This window comes from Bactrocera neohumeralis, chromosome 5 (assembly GCF_024586455.1).
Source record: "Bactrocera neohumeralis isolate Rockhampton chromosome 5, APGP_CSIRO_Bneo_wtdbg2-racon-allhic-juicebox.fasta_v2, whole genome shotgun sequence".
NCBI lineage: Eukaryota > Metazoa > Arthropoda > Insecta > Diptera > Tephritidae > Bactrocera > Bactrocera neohumeralis.
The window spans coordinates 57,703,676-57,728,811 of NC_065922.1; the positions used below are offsets into that span (position 1 = coordinate 57,703,676).

The window sequence follows — 25,136 nt, forward strand, 5'->3', positions numbered from 1 at the left end:
CCGGATATTGCGTTAGCAATAAGTGGTGTGTTTCTGTCGCACCAGGCCTTTTGGAGGGCCGGTAAAAGGTCGCTGATGAAGACCGTATCGGGAGACCTGCAACTTCGACAAACTCCGACAGTGTGGCAAAGTTTTGAACTCAGACCGTCGACTAAGTATTCGTTTAATTGCTCAGATATTAAATTTATCAAAATCTGTGGTTCATGCGCTGCACCGACGCAGAAGGAGCCTGTTTTGAAATTTTTAAAGAATTGTAACGATTGGTTCAATAAATTTTTTAAATCGACTCAGTCCTGTTACTATTCGGAAAAACTCTGTAATCCTGACCGTGCCGTGCAGATTAGTTTATTTTCTTAAGCTAATTCCTAGTTTTTACGACAATCATATTTCAAGCTCGGTGCTTTGAACCACTACGATCCATTGATAAAAGTTTCCCCTGAAAAATTGCCTAGAAAGCACGAATTCAAACACAAGAATTGGAGCTGAATATAACCATACAACAGGCACTTCCTGTAATAACTTGTAGGATTTCTATACGTTGGAACCCAAATCAAAATAATCAATAAGCGATCAGCTGTTTACGTTGCTCTAGGCAACAAATTTAGCAATATTTATTTACAAGACTTTGTTTACAAAGCGCTTCTAAGCAACACACATACTCCATTTGAATTCTACTTTGCATTAACAACTCACTCATGGCTGCATGGAAACGCTTGTAAATCTGAGAAAACATTTTCAGAAATTTTCACATTCTTGAGCAAATTTATCAAGTGAACAGACGTGTTTGGCGTGCAACCAAAATGGCTCAGATAGGAAAAGAACCTGGGAAACATATGGACAAAGGAGCCGCAGGCGACACACTTAGCATGTCTAGCAGCTCTTCTACGGATGATCAAGGTAAGTAAAAATGGAAATTTTTGGCAAAAAATCTAACCAATTTTTACGCGCATATCTTCATTATACAAATCTATGCAGAGGCTGCGGACAAAAAGAAAAAGGATCTACTACCCACTACGCCAGTTATACCAATACCTGACTATACCGAAGAGGAATTGAATAAGCTCATCATGTATGTCCAGCGCATGACAATGCTATTCGCGTTGGACCACCGTGATTGGTGTGAGGAGACGTTAACTACCATTAGACGGTGGTTTATGGAGGTTAACTATCCCCTTATGACTATTTTCTATGATCGCAATATACTTAGCGCTTGTCTTGGATTCCCTCTGGCCCCCGTGGCTGATATTTGTTATTTTGTCCGTAAGCAAAATCAGATTTTCTCAGTAGAGGGATTCCATGATGAGATATATTTCGGTACGATACAAGAGGACGTAGACGGCTGTTTACTGAAAATTATGCAATATGTATATCAGCCAATATTCCGTAACTACAAGGATTGGAACGACAATATTAAGAGCCGCTTCTGCAGAGCAATGGATAAATTTCTATGTTATCTTACGAGTTTGCATTACAAAATGTCCGGTCTTACAGTATTATATGTGCCTTATGTGGTAAAACAGATTTCACGAGCAGATGTACAGCACGATCGTGAATTCGTTAAAAATCTCGAAGCGATTGTAGTCTATTGGACGACGCAAATTCGTACACTCATAAATGACAAAACACTCATAGCACAACATGATTTCGTGGTGCCGACAGAAGAGTATGAGTTCTGGCTTTATCGATGTAAGCAGCTAAAATCTATGATACTCAATATGAAACCAGATGCTGATACCCTTATTTCTTCCAGTTGAAGTATTACAAGGCTTGGACACCCAATTGCAACACGAAGACGTACAACAGATTATTCACGTTTTACGCAATTCACATTCAGTTTATATAAAGCAAGTAGACGAACTCATCGAAGAATGTCACAATGAAATGGAAGAGGCTAAATCGAATATTAAATATCTATTTTTGCTAAATGAACCTTGCTCACACATTGACCAAGCCGAATCACCAGCTGCAGTGCCAGCGCTCATACCACGAATTGTGAACATCATACGTTATATTTGGTTGAATTCTGAGTTTTATCAACGGCGCGATCTCATCACTGGTCTATTTCGCAATCTTAGTAACCAAATTATCAAGTTCTCACTGGATCAGGTAAATGTTGATAAAGTATTGCAAGGAAACCCACGTTTTGGCATACGTATGGCAAATATGGCAATCGACTGCTGCCTCTCATACAGAGCCATCTACGATTTAATGTCGAAGGAACATGCCACTCGTAAACCTGATATTGGTTGGGATTTGGAAAATGCTATGATCTTTAATCATGTAGACGCATTTATTGAACGGCTTAATGATCTTATTGACATATGTGAATCAATGATCGTATTTGGTCGTTTGGATGAAACCGAGGCAATACCAAAGCCAACATTTGGTGGCACTAACGGCGAAGAGTTTGAGAGGACTGCAGAAGGAGTTGAAAAACAATTTATGGTGTTGCTGGATGCTTTGGAACACGACTCTAAGGAACTTATATTAAATGTTAATAAAAATGAATGGTGAGTTACGTGATCGAGGGAACATACTGAAAACATTCGCACTACAATACATATAAAAGCCTCATTCCCTGATTCTATATAAAGCGAGGAGGGTGGGCTTAAATACGAAAACTCATTGATTATAAAATCTATAATTACTTGTGAAACCGTACTTTTTACAAATAATACAAACAGCGGCCTACTACTCCGTATCTGGTATGATTTCCTGCGCCTCAGCCTCATTCTTCACGTACGCACTAGTTCGTTTTTAGCTGACGTAATAGCAAATGTCATCCACAGGTACCCGGGAAATCCACAAAAGCGCTAAAAATGTAACGATCATAAAAAATTGTTATAAGAGGATAGTTGACCTCCACAAACCAACGTCTAATGCGCGTCTCTCGCACCAGACATGGTGGTCCAATTCAAATATCATAGTCATGCGCTGCACATAATTTTTTTTGTTGTCTACTTTGCTGGGGGAATACTCAGTTTTTAGATGATTCCCAAAAACGGCCACATCTAATCCGATTTTCAAGCCCAGCAATTACATTAACTCGTAGGAGAAGTACCATATATACGGTGACTAATGAAGCTTTATGATAAGCTTATTTCAACACCTGAGGTAAGACATTTATACAGATATCCGTATAGTTGATAAAATAGGTTAAATCCGTTCTTTAGCCCTAACAAAACCGTACCTATGTGCATATTTTCGCCGTGGCGGCGATAGAGGTGGGAATCGGTACGTTGCTGTCATTGAATAACACGTGTTCCTTCGATTGGTGCAGATTCTCTATAATTTCAAATCACATCGGCCTTAGATTTCAGCATAAAAGAGTCCCGTCAACGCTTTTCCTTCCTTAAAAATTTTCATATAAATAAACTTTCAGTAAAATCCAACCAACGGAGGCCACATCTGGTCCTGCCGATGGAACAGTTCAGCTTCTTAAGGGCAAGTTCGCCGTATAAAATCCCCCCTTTCAACTATTTCGTGGTTATTGGCGAGTTTCATCACCCTTTATTGGAAAGGAAACAAAAAAGTCCGGTGGTCACATCTGGGCTGTAGGGCGGCTGCGGAAGCGTTGGCATGCCGGCCTTGATTAGGCAGCTGTTCACAAGAAAGGCGGTGTGAGCCGGTGCAACTTCCAATTCGCTGCGATATATTGTCGGACCTGATAGACACTTCGTTTGAGTGTCCTGATGACTTCCACGTAAAACTTGGCGGTAACGGTTTGTCCAGGAGGAACAAATTCATGGTGGACGATGCCTATGTCAAAAAAGACAATGATCTTCGTTTTCACTTTGGATTTGCTCATTCTTCCAGTCTTCATCAGCGACCTTTTCTTGGCCCTCCAAAAAGGCCTGGTGCATTCGAAACACACCACTTCTTGCTAAAGCAATATCTGGGTTAGCCTGCTTGATCATATCAAACGTCCCTGTCGAAGATTTACCGAGTTTCACACAGAATTTAATCGCGTACATCTGCTCTAATGAACGCTGTGTTTTCGGCTTGAACCACTCACAGAAACACGTCGCGTTGGTACAGTCGCGGCTGAAGAAAATCAGTCCTACTTGTATTAATTTCTGTATAAGCCCTGTGTATACATATAGTTACAAATGTTCTTGTTTTCAAATAATCTTTCCTTGCAGGTATGAAGAGGTACTGAAATATCGTCGCACAGTGCAGAGTTTTGAAGAGACCATTCAACGATTAATGTCTAACGTTTTTCAACGCATCTGCAACATCGAGGAGGGTTTGGAAGTACTGAATGTAACACTATTCTATTCCTATCGCGCTAGCATACGTAAGACCTTCCTCCGACAAGTAAGCGATGTTTGGATAATGTTCGATAAAGAAATGTCTGATACAACCAAAATGCTAATGGAACGTGTGAAACTTCATGAATCTTGGTTGCCTTATTATGTTTCACGTGCCATCGGCTATCGCATTAATCTCGAACGCTTGCAGTGGCTGCGCGATCGCCTCAATACATCCGAGTGGATGCCAGTTGTGCCCGAAGCGAAAATAGTACTTGATAAATTTGAAAATCTTAAAAAGGACTATACCAAAGAGATAAAAAAAGCTTTCGATGATTGGGTAAATAATTGCAGTAGCCCCACGCTAGAGAGTCGTTTGGAGCGAACTTTGCTCATACGCAGCAAGGTTAAACGCGGCTTGATCGAATGTAATATGGATCGCTCGATACTGAGCATATGCGAGCAAGCGCGTCATTTTGATAACCTTGGGTTTCAAATACCACCACTAATACGAAAGGTGTACGATCGTTATAGCACGCTGCAATTTGTCTACAACAGTGTCCTTACCGTATGCTTAGACTACAATCGCATACTTGCCGCACTCTCGGAACAAGAGCGTACACTCTTTCGTGCACTAATACATGCATGCGATCGTAAAATTGCACCTGGCTTGTTTAAGCTTACTTGGAGTGGCGAATTAAGTGATGCTTATATAGCTGACTGCGCCAAGCACACTAAAAAACTACAGGACTCTTTGGATATTTATAAACGCGCTAACCGCCAAATTGCCAAAACATGCGAGAAAATCTGCGATACAGCTCTAATAAAGATAGCGCTAAGTGGTGCAGTAGAATTGCCAGTTTTCGAGTTATCATTGGCGGCCTCTACACGTAAAGCAACAAACATTATTATAGGTCACTATGAAACAATTGTGGATTTGCTATTTGCGGTATTCCAGGAGTTCCAACCTGTTTTAGATGAGGTGAGTGCGTTTAGCTCCATAATTATTAAGGGTCTGCAGCAAACTGACACTCGAGTGTCCATTCTGCAATGAAATCGGACTGCAAGCCACGCCTACTTTCTATATAATACAATTTTAATATCCATCTGAATTCGAATGAACAAATCAAGAAGCAATTAATATAACAGGATATAATTTTGCACGAATAATGCCTTATGACCAAAAATTGTCCAAATCCAACAAAAACTTTTCAGGCTCCTAGGAGCCGAACAATTAGAACCCAGTACATATATTTTAGTTTTTACCGAAAATATAGGAGATATATTATTGAAATTCAGAGAGAACTATTTGTTCCTGATAGTAGTATGTCTCTGAGTCTAAAACTGGTTGAATAGGGTCAATATTTCCCTTGGCCCACCCTATGCCTTATATAAAGATTGGCGAACTTTCTAGTAACTTTATACCGCATATATCGGCCAATATGTGAGTTATTTTAATAAAATTGAGAGATCGTGTTTTTCTTATAACGGTCCATATTTGTGCTTAGGATGAATAAAAACAAATGAAAACTCCCCCTAAACTTCTTAAACTAACAAGCCTTATCGACATGAAGGGGTACTTCCTGGCGTTAATACTTGCAAGTTGCAAGAGTATGAAATGTTCGGTTATACCCGAACTTAGCTCTCCCTACCTGCTTTTGTTTTAAGATCATTTCAAGGATTATTGTCGAACGTCTAAGCTGAGCAGGTACCAAAAAAATTTTCTGTTTCTTAAATAACTACTATTCTTTGACTTCTAGATGGAAAGTGAGTGGTATGAGTATATTATACAATTCGATGCTATGCTAAATGCGGCCCTTATGACTTGTGCCCGTAACTCTTTGCTAAATGTGTACAATCTGGTGCGTTCCGAAGGTGACATACTACCATCACCTATACTCATATTGGAAGCTGATATTGTTGATGGGAAGGTAAGACAGAAATTAAGGCAACTCTGGTATTTATTCTAGCATATTTGTATACATTCTCAATTTCTCAATTTCTTCTGCTTAAATCTCCATCCTACATTAGATTCAACTTAATCCCAATATGAAAGACATCATGCAGCTATTTTCCGGTATATTCGAACGTGTTAGCACAAGTCTAGCGATTTTTCCTAGACTCACCGCAAAACTGAAATTGCCAAAGGAATATCAACAACCGATATTTTCTGTAACTTTTGCAAATGATCTAGAAGCTAAGGAAATACAATCATCACTCGAATACGAAGTAAAATATAATGAAGAAGAGATCGAAACATTTTTAATGGGTTGGCGCTATTATCGAGATATTTGGGAAAAAACAGAATTGGAATTCACCAAAAACATACTATCAACCGATCAAAAATCTTATGTTTTCGAGCAGAGTATTGAATATTACAGCAGTTTGGCTGATGAAATCGGCATGAAAGACTCCATCGTGAATGTGTACTTTATATTGGTTAATCAGAACTTTCTTAAGAACACGCTCATGGATTATATTGAAAAATGGCAAATGTTAAATATAAAACTGCTGCTGCGACGTGCCACAACTAAAATCAATGGTGAGTATAAAACTAAAAAATTCTCAACATACAATGTTCTGGTTTAACTCAAATATGTTCGAAATTCTCTGAAGTCAAAAGACGTGTATATTGTACGTTTTACAATAACAATTTTTCATTAATTTGCAATCTTTAAAGGTGTTTACCGTTATATGCGTAAGAATGGCGATCGCATACAGATCATACCACGTAATCTTAAAGAAGCACGCGAGGCAACCGAACTATATGAATTTCTATTCAGCGATGCGCCACGTAAACAAGCGGAGTTCCCTGCAATGCTCAGTCTATTTAAGCTTCTCGATTACTATCTGGTTGAAATACCCGAAGGCACACGCAAGCTTGTCAATAATCTGGAGACAGAGTGGGATGCGTATTTGAAAATTTTATTGCATTCCAGTGATATGCTGGAAATGACACGAGAGGAATTCAAAAAGACATTGCTGCGACAAGCAGAAAAATTCAAGACAGTCATGAAAGAGTTTTTGGGAGATTTCTTGTTGAAATTACCAACCTCTGCACACACGTAAAAATCATGTCAATTATAAATTATTAACACTATATCCTTATTTTCATTTTCGTCATCATGCCTATCCTAACATAACATCCTTATTTTTCTTTCCCTTACCCTTCCTCTCCTTTTTTCCATAGCAAACCGAAAATCGCACTCAAGTACTTACGAATTATTGAAAATAAAGTTAGAGATTGTTTCAATTTCGAACAGAGTTTAACTAACGATTTAAGCACATTTCATATAAATCAGCCGGATAATATGGATTTGAAGAAATTAGAGAATGAATTAGCAGTCGTTAAAAGTATTTGGGAGCTCATACTTGAATGGCAGACTGCCTGGGATGAGTGGCGTAGAGCCAATTTTTGGCAAATCAATATCGATGTAATGGAAGAAACAGCCATTAATCTGTACAAAGAGTTCAATACCTTAAATAAACGGTACATCGACCGCGATTGGGAGATGTTACAAGTAACAACCAAAACAGTGGATAGTTTCCGACGTACACTGCCCTTAATAACGGCGCTGAAGAACCCTTGCATGCGAAAGCGGCACTGGGATAATGTGCGAGACACCGTTGGAGTGTAAATATATATGAAAGTGCAATCATATTGAGGGGGGCAAAAATGGAAGGGGTAAATCCGTATTTTAAAAACAGAATTTTTAAGAAAAGTTTCAGCAGCTAAGTGATTGAAACGATAAGTCGATTTATGAGTCATTAATAACGAAGAATGCAATGCGACCTTAGGTCTATTGTGACCAACCATAAAACACAAAAAGTTTTATTCGGGTACTTAAGGGAATCGAGTTCAAATTGTATGTTTCAAATAAAAAAGGGAAAGGTAAGATCGCTGAAACTGTAAAGTAATGTAAAAATATATTGTTTCGGCAAAACCCTAGACATAAACTTTTTTTATATAATTTAAACTACTTCCATTATTTAGATTGTCTTAAATTTAATCCGGTTCGGAAGGTCCTTCTGGGCGCTAGCCTTACTTCGCTCCCCACTCTTCGTTGTAGTTTCACTCGTGATATTTGCCACTTCATCGTAGTTGAGATTGGCATCCCCTCAATATGATTGTGCAGTCTCTGCTAAAAGCACTCACTTATACAACAGATTTCCAATTTAGATATTTCGATGAAAACTCCAAAAAGTTCACACTAGAACTTATCATTAATTTGGACTTTCAAGCGTATTCTGAAGAGATTCAAGATATCTCCAATGCCGCCACAATGGAACTGCAAATCGAAAATGGTATCAAGAACATTGCAAGCATTTGGCGAAAACAATCTTTCGAAATGGCCTTCTATAGGGATGGCATATATCGTATTAAGAATGTAGACGATTGTATGCAACTACTTGAAGATCATATGGTACAGATATCGGCTATGAAATCCACACGATTTGTGGAACCGTTCATTGAGGTTGTCGATTATTGGGAGAAGACACTCTCGTATGTGGCGGAAACAATAGAAATGGCCTTGAATGTACAGCGGCAGTGGTTGTACTTGGAAAACATATTTGCAGGCGAAGACATACGTAAGCAATTGCCGAACGAGGCGAAACGTTTTGTTGGCCTAACGGATGAATTTCGTATGATATCTTCGAAAATGTTCAACGCCAAGTCGGCCGTACGGGCAACACATCTGCGCAAACCCCCATTTTTGCTGGAACGATTCAACAAAATGGACGAACGTCTGGAGCTCATACAACGTGCTTTAGAAATATATCTGGAATCGAAACGACAATTATTTCCACGTTTCTATTTCATTTCCAATGATGATTTATTGGAGATTTTGGGTAATGCTAAACGACCGGACTTGGTGCAACCGCATTTGAAAAAACTCTTCGATAATTTGTATAAGTTGGAGTTGAAACGTGTTGGCAAAACAATGAGTCGATTTCAGGCGATGGGCATGTATTCGGACGATGGTGAATACGTAGAATTCCTCAATGTTTTGTATATAGAAGGTGCCTCTGAGAAGTGGTTAAATGTAGTGGAGGATTTCATGTTAGCCGTTATGAAAGAGAAACTCAAGCAAACAAGGGCCTCTCTGAAGAAACTTATTAGTAATCGCGAGCAGTGGTTATCGCTATGGCCAGGCCAAATGTTGCTCACGACTTGTCAAATCCAATGGACAACTGAATGTACACGCAGTCTTATCCATTGCAAAATGGTCGATCAAAAGAAACCGCTGCGCAAATTAAAACGGAAACAAAATAAAGTGTTAGCTAAACTTTCGGAGTTAAGTCGTAAGGAGCTTACAAAAATTATGCGTCTCAAGGTCAACACATTGATCACAATTGAAATTCATGGGCGTGATGTCATCGATCGCATGTATAAGGTGAACTGCAAAGACATCAGCCACTTCGAGTGGTTCTCACAACTTCGTTTCTATTGGCATCGCGAGTCTGAACTCTGCGTTATCAGGCAAACAAATACAGAGCATTGGTATGCTTATGAGTATACAGGTAATTCAGGACGTCTAGTTATAACACCACTCACTGATCGTTGCTACATAACATTAACGACGGCATTGCATTTACATCGCGGTGGCAGCCCCAAAGGTCCTGCTGGCACTGGCAAAACAGAGACCGTTAAGGATTTGGGTAAAGCCTTAGGTATGTGGGTGATTGTCACGAATTGTTCCGAGGGTTTAGATTACAAGAGCATCGGCAAAAACTTTTCTGGCTTAGCACAAACTGGCGCGTGGGGCTGTTTCGATGAATTTAATCGCATTAATATCGAGGTATTGTCTGTAGTCGCACAACAAATTTTATCCATCATGTCGGCGCTCTCTGCCAAACTAACCGAGTTCAATTTTGAGGGTATTGTAATCAAGCTAAAACATACTGTTGGACTCTTTATTACCATGAATCCCGGTTATGCTGGCCGCACCGAACTCCCAGATAATCTTAAATCAATGTTTCGCCCAATAGCCATGATGGTGCCTGATAACGCCATAATAGCAGAGAATTTGCTCTTCTCCGATGGTTTTTCGAACACACGCAGTTTGGCGCGTAAAGTTTTCACACTGTACGAACTAGCCAAACAACAACTATCCAAACAGTATCACTATGATTTCGGCTTGCGTTCAATGGTGGCGCTGTTGCGTTACGCTGGCCGAAAGCGTCGTCAACTGCCGAACACCAACGAAGAGGAAATCGTTTACCTGGCTATGCGTGATATGAATGTGGCGCGTTTGACTGCCAACGATTTGCCACTTTTCAATGGCATTATGTCCGATATCTTCCCCGGCGTTACTTTACCTGTTATTGACTATAGTGACTTCAAGACCGCCATTGAAGATGAATTGAAAAGCAACGGCTTACAACTTATACCCATTGCCATCAAAAAGATTATAGAATTGTACGAAACGAAAAATTCAAGACACTCCTCCATGATTATCGGCAATACAGGCACCGCGAAGTCGGTCACTTGGAAATGCTTGCAAGGTGCCTTCGGACGTATGAACGCCAATAAGCATCCCGGCTGGGAGGCGGTCATTGTGCATCCGGTTAACCCAAAGGCGCTCAATTTAGCCGAACTTTACGGCGAGTATAATTTAGCGACCGGCGAATGGTTGGACGGTGTACTCAGTTCGATTATGCGTGTCATATGCGCCGATGAAGATCTCACACAAAAGTGGTTGCTATTCGACGGTCCCGTCGATGCAGTCTGGATTGAAAATATGAATTCGGTCATGGATGATAACAAAATTTTAACTTTAGTAAATAGCGAGCGGATAACAATGCCGGCACAGGTTTCGCTGCTATTCGAAGTAGCCGATTTAGCTGTGGCCTCGCCAGCAACGGTTTCCCGCTGTGGAATGGTATACAATGATTACAACGACTGGGGTTGGCGTCCGTACGTGAACTCGTGGTTAGCTCGTCAAAAGCTTCCCGAATATGTAAGACTAGTGCGCGAATATTTTGATCAATATTTGGATAAAGTTTTAGATTTCAAGCGGCTACGTTGTAAGGAAATTGTCAAAACAAATCAATTGAATGTAGTTATGTCAATGTGCAAACTACTCGAGGCTTTCGCAACCAAGCAAAATGGTATTGCACCCGGTAATATGGATGTATTAGAAACAATGAGCAAACTCTGGTTTCTGTTCTCCCTAATTTGGTCGGTGTGTGCTACGGTCGATGAAGATAGCCGCAATCGAGTGGATACCTTTATAAGAGAGATTGATAGCTCGTTCCCAATTAAGGACACGGTTTATGACTATTACGTCGATCCGGCGCATGGCACACTTATGCCGTGGGAGAGCATGCTTTCAGACTCGTGGAAGTATAATGAAAAGTAAGTGAGAAGCAACTACTTCGTTGAAATCTAAATATTTTTATTAGGCAATTTTAAAAAAGATAATAGTTCAATATATTTGATTTTGTTCTATTTTAGTCTTCCATTCTATAAAATAATTGTACCCACGGTGGATACTGTACGCTATGAATATCTAGTGTCCAAACTACTACAAGAAGAACATCCGGTAATGTTAGTTGGTAATGTGGGTACTGGCAAAACCTCCACCGCAGTCAGTGTTATGGATTCTTGTGACAAAACTAAATATACCGTGCTTTCTATAAACATATCCGCACAGGTAAATAAGAAACATTTCTTTATTAACTATACACAACAGAACAGATAACTTCTACTTTCAAATTTCAATTCGTAGACCACAGCCGCTGGACTGCAGGAATCAATTGAAAATCGCACCGAGAAACGTACAAAGACCTTCTTTGTACCAATTGGTGGCAAACGTATGATTTGTTTCATGGACGATTTTAATATGCCCGCTAAGGATACTTACGGCTCCCAGCCACCTCTGGAACTTATACGACAATGGATTGATTATAAATATTGGTTCAATAGACGTAATCAACAAAAGATTTATGTGCAGAATACGTTGTTAATGGCAGCTATGGGTCCACCTGGTGGCGGTCGCCAAGTGATATCGCCACGTACCCAGAGTCGTTTCGTCGTAATCAATATGACCTTCCCTACGGAAGCCACCATTATGCGCATCTTCGGCACTATGTTGCGGCAGAAGCTAATACCATTCGCTAATGATATACGTGAGGTAGCTTTGAAAATCACTTCCAGCACAATAGATCTATATAATGCGGTAGTTACACGCATGCTACCGACACCAGCAAAGTCTCACTATTTGTTCAATTTGCGCGACATATCGAAAATATTTCAAGGTCTACTACGCGGCCATCATGAGGCACAAACGAAACGCGCAAGCTTTCTGCGTTTGTGGGTACACGAGGCCTTTCGTGTGTTCAGCGATCGTCTAATTGACGATTTAGATCAGGGTTGGTTTATGAACGAGGTGAATAACATACTCGGCAAATATATGGAAATCACATTTCACAGTTTGTGTCCCAACAAAATTGTGCCCATATTTGGTGACTTCATGAGCAATCAAGGTTACTACGAAGATCTGGCTTTTGAAGATCTTCGAAAATATATTAATCGTCAAATGGAGGAATACAACAACTTCCCTGGCATGGCACGCATGAATTTGGTGTTCTTTAAGGAAGCAATAGAGCATGTAACGCGTGCTGTACGTGTCATCTCACAGCCTCGAGGTCATGTACTCAACATTGGTATCGGCGGTTCTGGTAGGCAAGCACTTGTTCGTTTGGCTGCTTTTATTTGTGAATTCGGCACTTTTTCAATTGAAGTCACCAAAAAGTATAAAACCAACGAATTTAAGGAAGATCTGAAAAATTTGTACAAAGTCACAGGTATCAAACAACGTGGTACCGTATTCCTCTTCAGTAACGAACAAGTGGCGGAAAGCGCGTTCCTAGAAATACTTAACAATATGTTGAGCACAGGAGAGGCAAATCTCTTTAAAGGCGATGAATTTGAAGAGCTAAAAACGGAATTAGAACGACCAGCTAAAAAGGCGGGCATACAATTCACAACCGAGTCACTGTACAACTTCTTCATGCAAAATGTACGCGAAAATATGCACGTATCACTGGCAATGAGTCCGATTGGCGAGGATTTTCGCAGTTACATACGGCAATATCCTGCTTTGATTAATAATACTTCACCGAATTGGTTCCGTCTGTGGCCGCAAGAGGCGCTGTTGGAGGTGGCACAAAAGTTTTTAATGGGATTCCAAATAAATGTTGCAGTGCCAGGCAAAGAAGATGAAAAACATAGGGACAGTTTGGTGCAGACTACTGAAGACCGACTGCAGAAGGCAGTTGCATACGTATTCTCGGTAATACATTCTAGTGTGGCACAGATGTCGGTGCAGATGCTGGCGGAAGTTAAGCGGCACAATTATGTCACATCGCCCAACTATCTAGAGTTGGTGAGCGGTTTTAAGGCACTACTAGAAAGTAAACGCTACGAAGTCTCCTCAAGTGCCAACAAACTACGAAATGGTCTTTCAAAAATTCAAGAAACTCAAGAGAAAGTATCAGTCATGTCGGAAGAGTTGAAAATAAGCTCGGAACAAGTAAAAATCTTAGCTAAGGAATGTGAAGAATTTATTGCAATCATAGAGATACAAAAGGCCGAGGCTACGGAACAAAAGGAAAAAGTCGATGCAGAGGCCATTGTTATAAGGCAAGAAGAAGTAGTTTGTTTAGAGTTAGCAGCCACAGCGCAGGCTGATTTGGACGTTGTTATGCCAATGATTGATGCTGCCATTAAAGCTTTAGATGCATTAAGTAAAAAAGATGTGGCCGAAGTTAAGTCATACGGACGTCCGCCAATGAAAATTGAGAAAGTCATGGAAGCCGTTTTGATACTGCTGGGAAAAGAACCTACTTGGGAGAACGCCAAAAAAGTGCTCGGCGATGTTAACTTTTTGAATGATTTGAAGAATTTTGATCGTGATCATGTCACCGATAAAACCTTAAAAAGAATTGGATTATATACTAAAAATCCAGAGTTAGAACCCGATAAAGTAGCTATAGTATCGGTAGCCTGCAAGTCACTTATGCAGTGGATTATGGCTATAGAAAATTACGCCAAAGTATATCGCATCGTAGCACCAAAGCAGGAGAAGTTGGACAATGCGATGCGTTCGCTGGCTGAAAAACAGGCAATGTTGGCCGCTGCTATGAAGAAATTAGAAGAACTTAATGCCGCCATTGCCGAACTATATCGTCAATTAAACGAGAAGACAGAGCTACTCAATGAGCTGCGTATAAAAGAGGAAAAGTTGAGGTAATTTTAACCATATTAGTTACAGGACTTTCAGTGCACCGAAACTCTATTCCACCTCTGTAAGAAGTCTTAGTAGACTTATTGCCTTCAATATTTTTATAGTCAAAATTTGCGATTTCAATTTAATGACTTAAATGCAATACTGATTATTTTTAGAATTTTAGTAGTACAAAAGCTGGTTTGATAGAAACAAGCTTGAACTTGGATCTAAAGGGTCCAAAGGTAGGATTTTCTCATAATTTCTAATTCTTGAATTCGCCAAAAGACTTGTGCTCTTGCAAACCCAACGGTTGTTTCTATCACCTAAAACTAATCGAATTATACACAGGTTTATGTATGTATAAAATTCTGTATCTCGATTCGTAAATGTATTATATTCGATATTCGGATCTACTTTATAATTATGCAAAAGTCGTACCACCACTTCGCCCACTGCCACGCCCACAAAACGTCATTTAACACAAACTGTTAAAAACTCCTAAAAGTGCGATAATTTAATAACTAAATCTGACAGACACACAATTTTACATCATACAATATGGGAATGGGAGAGCTTTATAGGAGCCGGTGTAAAAATTGGACGATGAGCATGCATTTTGAGGTGAGAGCACATACATATCTCGGAACCTGCTCGACCGATTTCAACCAAATTTGGTAGGTGATCGCATTTTTATGCAACAGTGAACAGTGAATTGGCGAAATCGAACATCAAGCAGGTCTACTTTCCATATAACTCAATTTTATATTCCATTGGATTCATTCTTTTCCAGTGTACAAATCAAGAAGCAATTAATATAACACGATAAAAGTTTGCCACGTGAACTGAAGCCAACAAAAATTGTTCAATGACCTAGGTTCCGAATATTTGGACACCAGTACATAGTCGACTTTTTACCGCAGACATCGGTGAACTCGTGAGAGGATAATCCTTTCCGGGCATTGGTATGTCTGTGTGTCGAAAATGGGCCGAATCGGGTCAATACTTCCCCAATGATTAGATTCTGAAACTTAAGATAATTATGGGTAACAAGTTTGTACAATTTTTTATGGTCCAAAGCATTTTCATTATTTGAAAATGTGACACCATTAGGAGTCACAGGGGGATGTTCCAAAAAAATAGTAGAATTTTAAGCGCCTATCAGACTATACAACCAGTTATTATTAATTAATTATAGCTTTAAACATTATACCAAATTATACCAATTGTATTCGCTTTAGAAAACAACTTGAACGTGCCATCATTTTGGTGGAATCTCTGTCTGGCGAGCGTGAACGTTGGATTGAGACTGTCGCCTTACTGGATATAGCATTCGAAAAGCTGCCTGGAGATTGCCTGCTATCGACCGCATTCACATCATACCTCGGCCCTTTCGATACCAAGTATCGCGAGATTCTCGTAGAGAACTGGGTCAGCTTGATTGTGTCAAATCAAATTCCCTGTACTGATGAAATGAAAATAACGCTTTTCCTCAGTGATGCCGTAACCATACGTGAGTGGAATATACAAGGCTTGCCCGCCGACGACTTTAGCACTGAAAATGGTGTCATTGTTATGGGAGGCCAACGGTGGCCGCTCATCATTGATCCGCAATCACAAGCTAATACTTGGATCAAAAACTATGAAGCCAATAATGATTTAAAAGTTATTGATTTTTCACAAACGGACTATTTACGCTCTTTGGAGCGTGCGATGTCAGCCGGAAACCCGGTATTATTGCAAAATGTAGGCGAGGCTTTGGATCAAGCTATAAATCCGATACTGCGCAAAAGCTTCACAATGCAGAGCGGCCAAAAATTGATCAAATTCAATGATAAATACATAACATATAATGATAACTTCAAACTGTATATAACTACCAAAATCACAAATCCACATTACCCACCGGAAATTTCGTCAAAAACGACTATAGTGAATTTCGCCGTGAAGCAAGATGGCTTGCAGGCACAACTCCTGGGCATCATCGTGCGTAAGGAGAAGCCGGCATTAGAGGAGCAAAAAGATGAATTAGTATTGACGATCGCACGCAACAAACGCACACTCATCGATTTGGACAATGAGATTCTGCGCCTTTTGAACGAAAGTCGCGGTTCACTGCTGGAGGATGATGAGCTGTTTGCCACACTGCAAAAATCTCGTCAAACATCAGTGCTAGTTAAGGAGTCATTGGCCACCGCTGAAGTTACGGAGATCGAAATCGACGCCGCGCGCCAAGAATACCAACCTGCGGCCGAACGCGCAGCTGTACTTTTCTTTGTACTCATGGATATGTCCAAAATCGATCCGATGTATGAATTCTCACTGGCCGCTTACATCTTACTCTTCATACAGTCAATTGAGCGGAGTCCAAAGCATCAGATCGTATACGAACGTATACAGAACATAAACGATTATCATACGTATTCGGTATATAAAAACACTTGCCGTGGCCTATTCGAAATGCACAAATTACTCTTCTCCATACACATGACGGCGAAAATCTTGGAATGTGCCGGCAAACTAGTAGAAGCGGAGTATGATTTTATACTCAAAGGCGGTATCGTACTGGACAAGCAAAATCAAGCGCCTAATCCAAGTCCCAGTGAGTAACAAATTTCGGCTGTCCGCTAGTTTAGCGTATGAATTTTATTTTTATTACAGACTGGATTAGTGAACAGGCTTGGGATAATATAACGGAACTAGACAAAGTCGCAGGCTTTCATGGCATAATAGACTCGTTTGAGCAAAATCCGAAATTATGGCAGAGTAAGTATTCAAATTCAAATTACGCATGCTTAACGCAATTAATCAAAAAAAAAAACTATAAATAGTGTGGTATGCCACAACAACGCCCGAGAGCGAAGATCTCGTCGGCGAGTGGAATGACAAATTGACTGACTTCGAGAAAATATGTGTCGTACGTTGTTTACGACCCGATCGCATCTCTTTCTGTCTCACCCAATTCATTATCAATACACTTGGACCGCGCTTTGTGGAACCACCTGTTTTGGATTTGAAAGCTGCCTTCGACGAATCCATATCACAAACTCCGCTTATTTTTGTGCTTTCGCCTGGTGTGGATCCGACACAATCTCTCATCACATTAGCCGAACAGTGCAGAATGTCCCAACGCATGTTCTCACTCAGTTTGGGACAAGGACAGGCGCCAGTTGCTACGAAAATGATCATGGACGGTGTACGTGATGGCAACTGGGTCTTTTTGGCTAATTGCCATCTTTCTTTGAGTTGGATGCCCACATTGGACAAAATCATTGCCACCATGCAAACTATGAAACTACATAAACGTTTTCGGTTATGGTTAAGCTCAAGTCCTCATCCCGAATTTCCGATCTCTATACTACAATCAAGTATAAAAATGACCACAGAACCACCGCGTGGCATAAAAGCGAACATGCGTCGTCTATATAATAATATAAACGAACAGAACTTCGAGACGGTTGATGAAACGGGCAAGTACAAAAAGCTTTTATTCGCATTGTGCTTTTTCCATACGGTCTTGCTGGAACGAAAGAAGTTTTTGCAACTTGGTTGGAATGTTATATACAGTTTTAACGATTCCGATTTTGAAGTATCTGATGTGCTATTGGCTTTATACTTGAATGAGTATGAAGAAACACCTTGGGGTGCACTGAAGTATCTTATAGCTGGCATCAATTATGGCGGACATGTGACCGACGATTGGGATCGTCGTTTGCTCACAACATATATAAACCAGTTCTATTGTGACTCCGCTTTAACTACACACAAATTTCGGTAAGTGAAATATCTAATTTAGTAATTTTACTTAGATAACAGATATATGTATGATAATAATTACAGCCTCTCTACACTCACAAATTATTTCATACCCGCTGATGGAGACCTGCAATCATATATTGATCAGATACACCAATTTCCCAACTTTGACAAACCGGAAGCTTTCGGTCAGCACCCCAATGCAGATATTGCTTCACTGATCGGTGAGACGCGTCTTCTATTTGAGACCCTCATGTCAATGCAAGTGCAGACCACCACTTCGGTAGGCGAAGGTATGGAAACGAAGGTTTTGCGTTTAGCCAAAGATATATTTGCGAGCACTCCAGACGAAATAAATTACGAGCAAACCGCAAAGTTAATCGGCATTAATCGTTCACCACTCGAAGTAGTGTTGCTGCAAGAGATAGAGCGTTACAACTTTCTGCTGAGCAGAATGAAAATACATATGCGAGATTTGCAGCGTGGCATAAAAGGACTTGTCGTGATGAGCACCGAACTAGAAGATATTTATCAATCGGTTTATGAAGGTCGTGTACCAGCCGTGTGGCTGAAATGTATGTACCTTCACTATTAAATTTGTCTGCGTTTCTTCAGCTAATGATGCATCAACCTTTACATTACAGCTTATCCGTCTTTAAAACCACTGGCTGCGTGGTCACGCGACCTCATTCTACGCATCGAACATTTCTCACAGTGGGCTAAAACGCTCAAACAACCAATGTTATTTTGGTTGGCAGCGTATACTTTTCCCACCGGCTTTCTTACAGCAGTGCTGCAGACATCAGCACGCGCCACCCGCACGCCTATCGACGAGCTTTCATGGGACTTCTTTGTATTCATCGAGGATGATGCGGCCGCAGCGCGCATAGTGCGCGAAGGTGGAGGTGTCTATGTGCGTAATCTATTTTTGGAAGGTGCCGGCTGGTTGCGCAAGTTGCAATGCCTGCAGGATCCACAACCAATGGAGTTGATATCCCCAATGCCCGTCATACATTTTAAGCCAGTCGAGAATCTGAAAAAGAAAACTCGTGGTGTTTACCAGTGTCCAGCATATTATTATCCAGAGCGTGCGGGTTCCTTCATTATCGCCGTGGACTTGAAATCCGGTAATGAAAAGGCCGACTACTGGATCAAACGTGGCACTGCTCTCTTACTTAGCCTTAGTGTGTAATCAACGAAAGGCCTTGCTCTACTGTTAGCCAATCCATTCATTCTAATTAATTTATTGTTATTTTATTTAATTTGTTGAACACCTTTGAGCTAATAAACGCAAATATTTTAAAAATATAAACGACATGTAAGCAAAACATTAGCGGCTTACACGCGCCACACATGCCGGCACAAAGCGCCACGGTAATTAAGTAATTACTGATAATTGCGAATAATTATCGAGCACACGCATTGCAGCGTTACATTAACTGATTGGTTTAAATGCTATGTTGACTTCGTGGCTCTCACTAAATAGCAGTTATACACACAGTGACGTGAAGTTGCATCGGAATATTTTGGATATTTTTTTATAAATTCGACACAAGGATGGTAAAATAATATAACACTGATCACGTGTACATAAAAATTAATTTTTAACGGTATTTAAACTTAAGCACCTCGCAACCAAATTAAACATATATCGTCACCTGAAATGCAAAATAACGTATCAAAAAAAATTCGAAATTGAGTGTCTTATTGATTACGCTTCACTACTTCAAATTATATACATAATATTACATATGTCCAACTTTTTCAGGGGCCCTATTCTGAATACCGATTCGGAAATGTATTCTATTCGTAATTCGGATCTACTTTATAATTATGCGTACGAGCTGTGTGGCCATGTTCACGGATTTGTGTCAAATTTTGCCAGCGGCTTCAGTGAGGTTTGCCATTTTGTCTTGCCACGTTTTGCTTTGGTACAATGCCGGGGGGCCTATTCGATTTTCGGATTTTCATCTTCACTTTCTACTCAAAAAATTGAAAATACGAAAATCGAGTTACCGAATACGAAAAATCCAATTCGAACAAATTTTTTTTCGAGCTTAGTTAAGAGTTTACGGCCCCTGGCTTGACAACCTCATCAACAAACGCAATTGCATTCTAAAAATTTACCGTTTGGTGCGGATTATAGCTGCATAATTTCTTTTTTAAAACGAGACAGGAAACGCCGTTACCATCACAATATTGACCGACTTTTTACCGCGGAATTTGATGAAATCGATGCGGATTATCTCTATTGACAAAAAAACGTCGCCGCATCATGTTTCAGTCTAACCATGGACACATTGTGCAAAGTTTGGCGACTCGTTAATTTAGAAAAATGGCCCCGTCAAATCGCAGCCAAGGTCATGCGATTTAACGCCTCTAGATTATGTGCTCGGGAGGTTTTTTAAATCAAAAGTTTACGGCAATCAACCAGCAACGCTCGAGGAGCTCAAAAATAACATTCAGCGTAGTATAGCCGAAATGAGTCTTCGAAAAATGGCGAAAATGGGTGGAGATATGCAAATGGGGCCATGGGGACCGATTGAACCACATTTTGATCTATTCATAAATGGTATAAAATATAAAAAAACGGAACGCATTTTGCCCAAATTTTTGTTAATTTTTTTATTTGAACATCAGGACGTTCTTGTTGGTGAATCCTTTACGTATACTAGCCATTCACGAAGAGTTATATGTACATATTTTTATAATCGAACCATTGATTGACATTTTGTAACTAATTATATTCTAAGGCTGCCTAATTTTGTTATCTCTACGTTCTACCATCTATTAGTTTTTATTTAGAAAGGTCCCGACCCCAGCGGCACTCAGGTTTAAGCTTGGTTTTATAGAAAATTGTTAAAGCAGAAATGCTGAAAATATCAATTGCAATGGTGTTTGAAATCATTTAAGAATAGAGCGGAGTTCGAACATTACATTATTATACGCCTATGGTTATAGATATTGGTGGCACCCGAGTAACCTAACTGTAGTTCCTCTCATTGCTCATTATTTTCAATTATTCAGAATTGGTTTCTGCTGGGGTTTGAATATACGATCCAATAACTGGTAGTAAATATAGTTATAAAATGAAATACTATATGTGACCTGGTCTACGAAAAGGGAGCTAACGTGCGAAAACTAGTTTTCTGGGAAACAGAAATAGCATCTCATCTTCCATCCGAATCAACTAAAAAGTGAAAATTGATTTTTTGACACCTAAGCCCCCTTTCGGTAGACGAGGTCACATATTGTGATAGAATTGTTTCCTTTTATGATATCCCCTACACTCAACTAAGTACTTTCTAAAATAAACTTAAGCTACTTATTATTTTATTTTCACGGACTCGCCAAATTATATTGGCTAAAAGGAATATTATTTGGTACGTTTGAAGGTTTTGAAAACAAATTTTGATCGAGAAAGTACTGATGTTACGACCTCTCTGTGGCAATTTGCTCAATGTTATTCTAACCCTCCTAGGATCTTCGATTGCGATATCCAAATGATGAACTTTTATGACGAATATTCAATCTAATGGAAAAATATATAACTTGGTTGAAACGGTCGATATAGAGTATTAATTAAAATTTATTGGAATTTTCTAACTTTTTAATAGCTTATAAACCAAATTTAAAAAGTGTAGTACTGTGGGCAAAAAAATAGTAAGACTTTGTAATTAAAAACATCCTGTTGTCCACCCTTTTTGTTTAGTGGGTAGGTACAGGTGTGGTGAGTTGTGTTGTAGTCATCAGCTGTGGTGAATTGCACTGTTGTATTAGGATGAGCCAGCTTTACCGGGATACTTAACTCATTTAAACAGTTATGGTGATAGTTTTCTTCCTTTATCGAGGTGTGGTGCACTCCAATTCCTTCCGACCGACAAGACTGGCAACAAGAAATATTATTTGAGTGTTATTCTTCGTTTGCCGGAAACTATTCGTAAATCGTCTTCTTCTTAATTGGCGTAGACACCGCTTACGCGATTATAGCCGAGTTAACAACAGCGCGCCAGTCGTTTCTTCTTTTCGCTACGTGGCGCCAATTGGATATTCCAAGCGAAGCCAGGTCCTTCTCCACTTGTTCCTTCCAATGGAGTGGAGGTCTTCCTCTTCCTCTGCTTCCCCCGGCGGGTACTGCGTCGAATACTTTCAGAGCTGGAGTGTTTTCATCCATCCGGACAACATGACCTAGCCAGCGTAGCCGCTGTCTTTTAATTCGCTGAACTATGTCAACGTCGTCGTATATCTCGTACAGCTCATCGTTCCATCGAATGCGATATTCGCCGTGGCCAACGCGCCAAGGACCATAAATCTTTCACAGAACTTTTCTCTCGAAAACTCTCAAAGTCGACTCATCAGTTTTTGACATTGTCCAAGCCTCTGCACCATATAGCAGGACGGGAATTATGAGTGACTTATAGAATTTGGTTTTTGTTTGTCGAGAGAGGACTTTGCTTCTCAATTGGCAAGAGTTATCCTGCGTTGGATATCTAGGCTGACTTTGTTGGTGATGTCTACGCTGGTTCCAAGATAGAAGAAATTATCTACAACTTCAAAGTTATGACTGTCAACAGTGACGTGAGTGCCAAGTCGCGAGTGCGACGACTGTTTGTTTGATGACAGGAGATATTTCGTTTTGCCCTCGTTCACTGCCAGACCCATTTTCTGTGCTTCCTTGTCCAGCCTGGAGAAAACAGAACTAACGGCGCGGGTGTTGAGGCCGATGATATCAATATCATCTCCATACGCCAGCAGCTGTACACTCTTATAGAAGATGGTACCTTCTCTATTTAGTTCTGTAGCTCGAACTATTTTCTCCAGAAGCAGGTTAAAGAAGTCGCACGATAGGGAATCGCCTTGTCTGAAACCTCGTTTGGTATGGAACGTCTGCTCCATCGTCATCGATTGGGGAATCGGGTTCGCCTTCTCCTGACGTTGTGCGTTCACTGCCATTCAGCATGCTGGAGAAGTGTTCCCTCCATAATTTAAGTATGCTCTGGGCATCGGTGACTAGATCACCTTTGGGCGTTCTACAAGGGTATGCTCCGGTCTTGAAACCTTCTGCTGCCACATCTTTTCGTAGAATTTTAGCATTACCCCTATCGGCCAGCTTATCAAGCTATTCGTACTCACGCATTTCAGCCTCTTTCTTTTTCTGTCTACAAATTCGTCTTGCTTCCCTCTTCAACTCTCGGTATCTATCCCATCCCGCACGTGTTGTGGTCGATCGTAACGTTGCGAGGTAGGCAGCCTGTTTTCTCTCCGCTGCGACACGGCACTCCTCGTCGTACCAGCTGCTCTTTTGCACTTTCCAAAAACCAATGGTTTCGGTTGCAGCTGTACGTAAGGAGTTTGAAATGCCGTCCCACAGTTCCTTTATCTCATCCGAGGCTTTGTTTACGTGGCGGGTCCCAAACCCAGCGCTCAACCCTATGCAGGGGAAGTTTCGCCTTCTCACTTTAGCTCGCTTCGAACGGATGTTCTTAGGCTACCAAGAGGATACTTGGTCAAAGACCGGAAGTCGTGAGCTGCTTGAGTCATATGTAAAAGAATCGTTTCTCGCCAATCCCAAGTGAATGGCGGTCAGAGAACTTTCCTCACTTGCGTGAACTTCTACAAATGACTCCATCCTCCACTATTCGTAAATCCAGGCCGAAAATATGGGTCGAAAACTATTGGTTTTTGCACCGCGTAATGTACCGTTGTATACTGCATTGATTCTTCGTGAGTTTTTGCCATATTGTTAACCAATATCGTGTCGCAACTATCGTACTTATTTAGTTCCTTGTGACTTCTGGCTATTCACAAACTCCAACGACCGCTCCGGGTAAATCATTTTGAGACAATTAAAGTCATTAAACGTGAATCGCTACAAGGCTATTCCGGATATTGCTTGTAACAACTGTTTCGTGGATTGAAAAAAAACACGCTGGTACAAGTGTATTAGGGCCAAGGGGAATTATTTTCAGGGGATAGATTTTAAAGAATAAACTTAGAATTTTAAAATTATAAACAAAGTCTTACTATTTTTTGCTCATAGTAGTAGATTTGTAACATTTATCGCGGTAATATTATGGAGTTGTGCTACAAAACATAGCCTAGTGGTTGTTTTCGTTAATTTATATGTTATATATAGATTTCAGACACCCGAAATTTCCTACGGTACTATAAATAATTCGATATTTAAGATTGTGTGCAAATTGTTCCAAGACTAGTATATTATAATTTTGATTTGATCGTTATTGAATTGAAGGACATCGAACAATCTTTGTAGAAGAAAGGGTATATGTACATATGTTGTGTATGCGTACATAAGCGCAGTCAAAAATGATATTTAGTCCAATTTTAAAGGAATGCATGCGGTGTTTTTTTTACTCCATGTTTTTATTGATACCATTTATGTAATTGTTTCCAGGTTGGCATAATTTATTTAATTCATCGCATTTTTTCTCACTTCAACAGACAGATACTGCAATACATACTCACATTGAGCCAAAATAGACGAATCGAATGGCCGAAAACACAAAACGACAAACGGCAGGTACAACTAATGACTGTGAACGCATACGATTGAACCAAATATGATACATATACTATAATATATGAATGGAACCGTCTGACTGGCGAGTATTCGTGCGCAAACCCCGTAATTATCCTTCGATGCCAAATCGAAAGACATAAAATTTATTATTACGAATTAATAAATTTCTTATACAATATATTGCATTGCCACTGTTGCAACAAAATTTCTTTAGATACATACTACATACACACATTATACAAATGTGTCTTTCGTGGATGTGCATGTGCATGTTTCTATCTTTTCACTTCTCATGCTTCTTTTCCTTTCGGTTAGGTCGCTTGTTTGTGCTGCTCCTTCTTACGAATAACTTGCAAT

General features: G+C 40.1%; 1 protein-coding gene across 1 annotated transcript in view; it reads left to right on the forward strand.

The window, feature by feature from the left end:
- The window catches only part of LOC126757894 (dynein axonemal heavy chain 2), a 38,807-nt gene extending 19,305 nt beyond the window's left edge, over positions 1 to 19,502 (forward strand). The window contains exons 2-17 of the mRNA XM_050471791.1: positions 740 to 897; positions 976 to 1,686; positions 1,751 to 2,510; positions 4,143 to 5,232; positions 6,011 to 6,181; positions 6,282 to 6,792; positions 6,931 to 7,315; positions 7,441 to 7,884; positions 8,431 to 11,610; positions 11,710 to 11,908; positions 11,984 to 14,505; positions 15,724 to 17,084; positions 17,144 to 17,248; positions 17,314 to 18,256; positions 18,323 to 18,813; positions 18,883 to 19,502. Coding sequence (XP_050327748.1) covers positions 801 to 897; positions 976 to 1,686; positions 1,751 to 2,510; positions 4,143 to 5,232; positions 6,011 to 6,181; positions 6,282 to 6,792; positions 6,931 to 7,315; positions 7,441 to 7,884; positions 8,431 to 11,610; positions 11,710 to 11,908; positions 11,984 to 14,505; positions 15,724 to 17,084; positions 17,144 to 17,248; positions 17,314 to 18,256; positions 18,323 to 18,813; positions 18,883 to 19,430 — 13,518 coding nt within the window. The 5' untranslated portion in view covers positions 740 to 800 and the 3' untranslated portion in view covers positions 19,431 to 19,502. The remainder of the gene's footprint in view (positions 1 to 739; positions 898 to 975; positions 1,687 to 1,750; positions 2,511 to 4,142; positions 5,233 to 6,010; positions 6,182 to 6,281; positions 6,793 to 6,930; positions 7,316 to 7,440; positions 7,885 to 8,430; positions 11,611 to 11,709; positions 11,909 to 11,983; positions 14,506 to 15,723; positions 17,085 to 17,143; positions 17,249 to 17,313; positions 18,257 to 18,322; positions 18,814 to 18,882) is intronic.
- Positions 19,503 to 25,136: the final 5,634 nt, after the last annotated feature.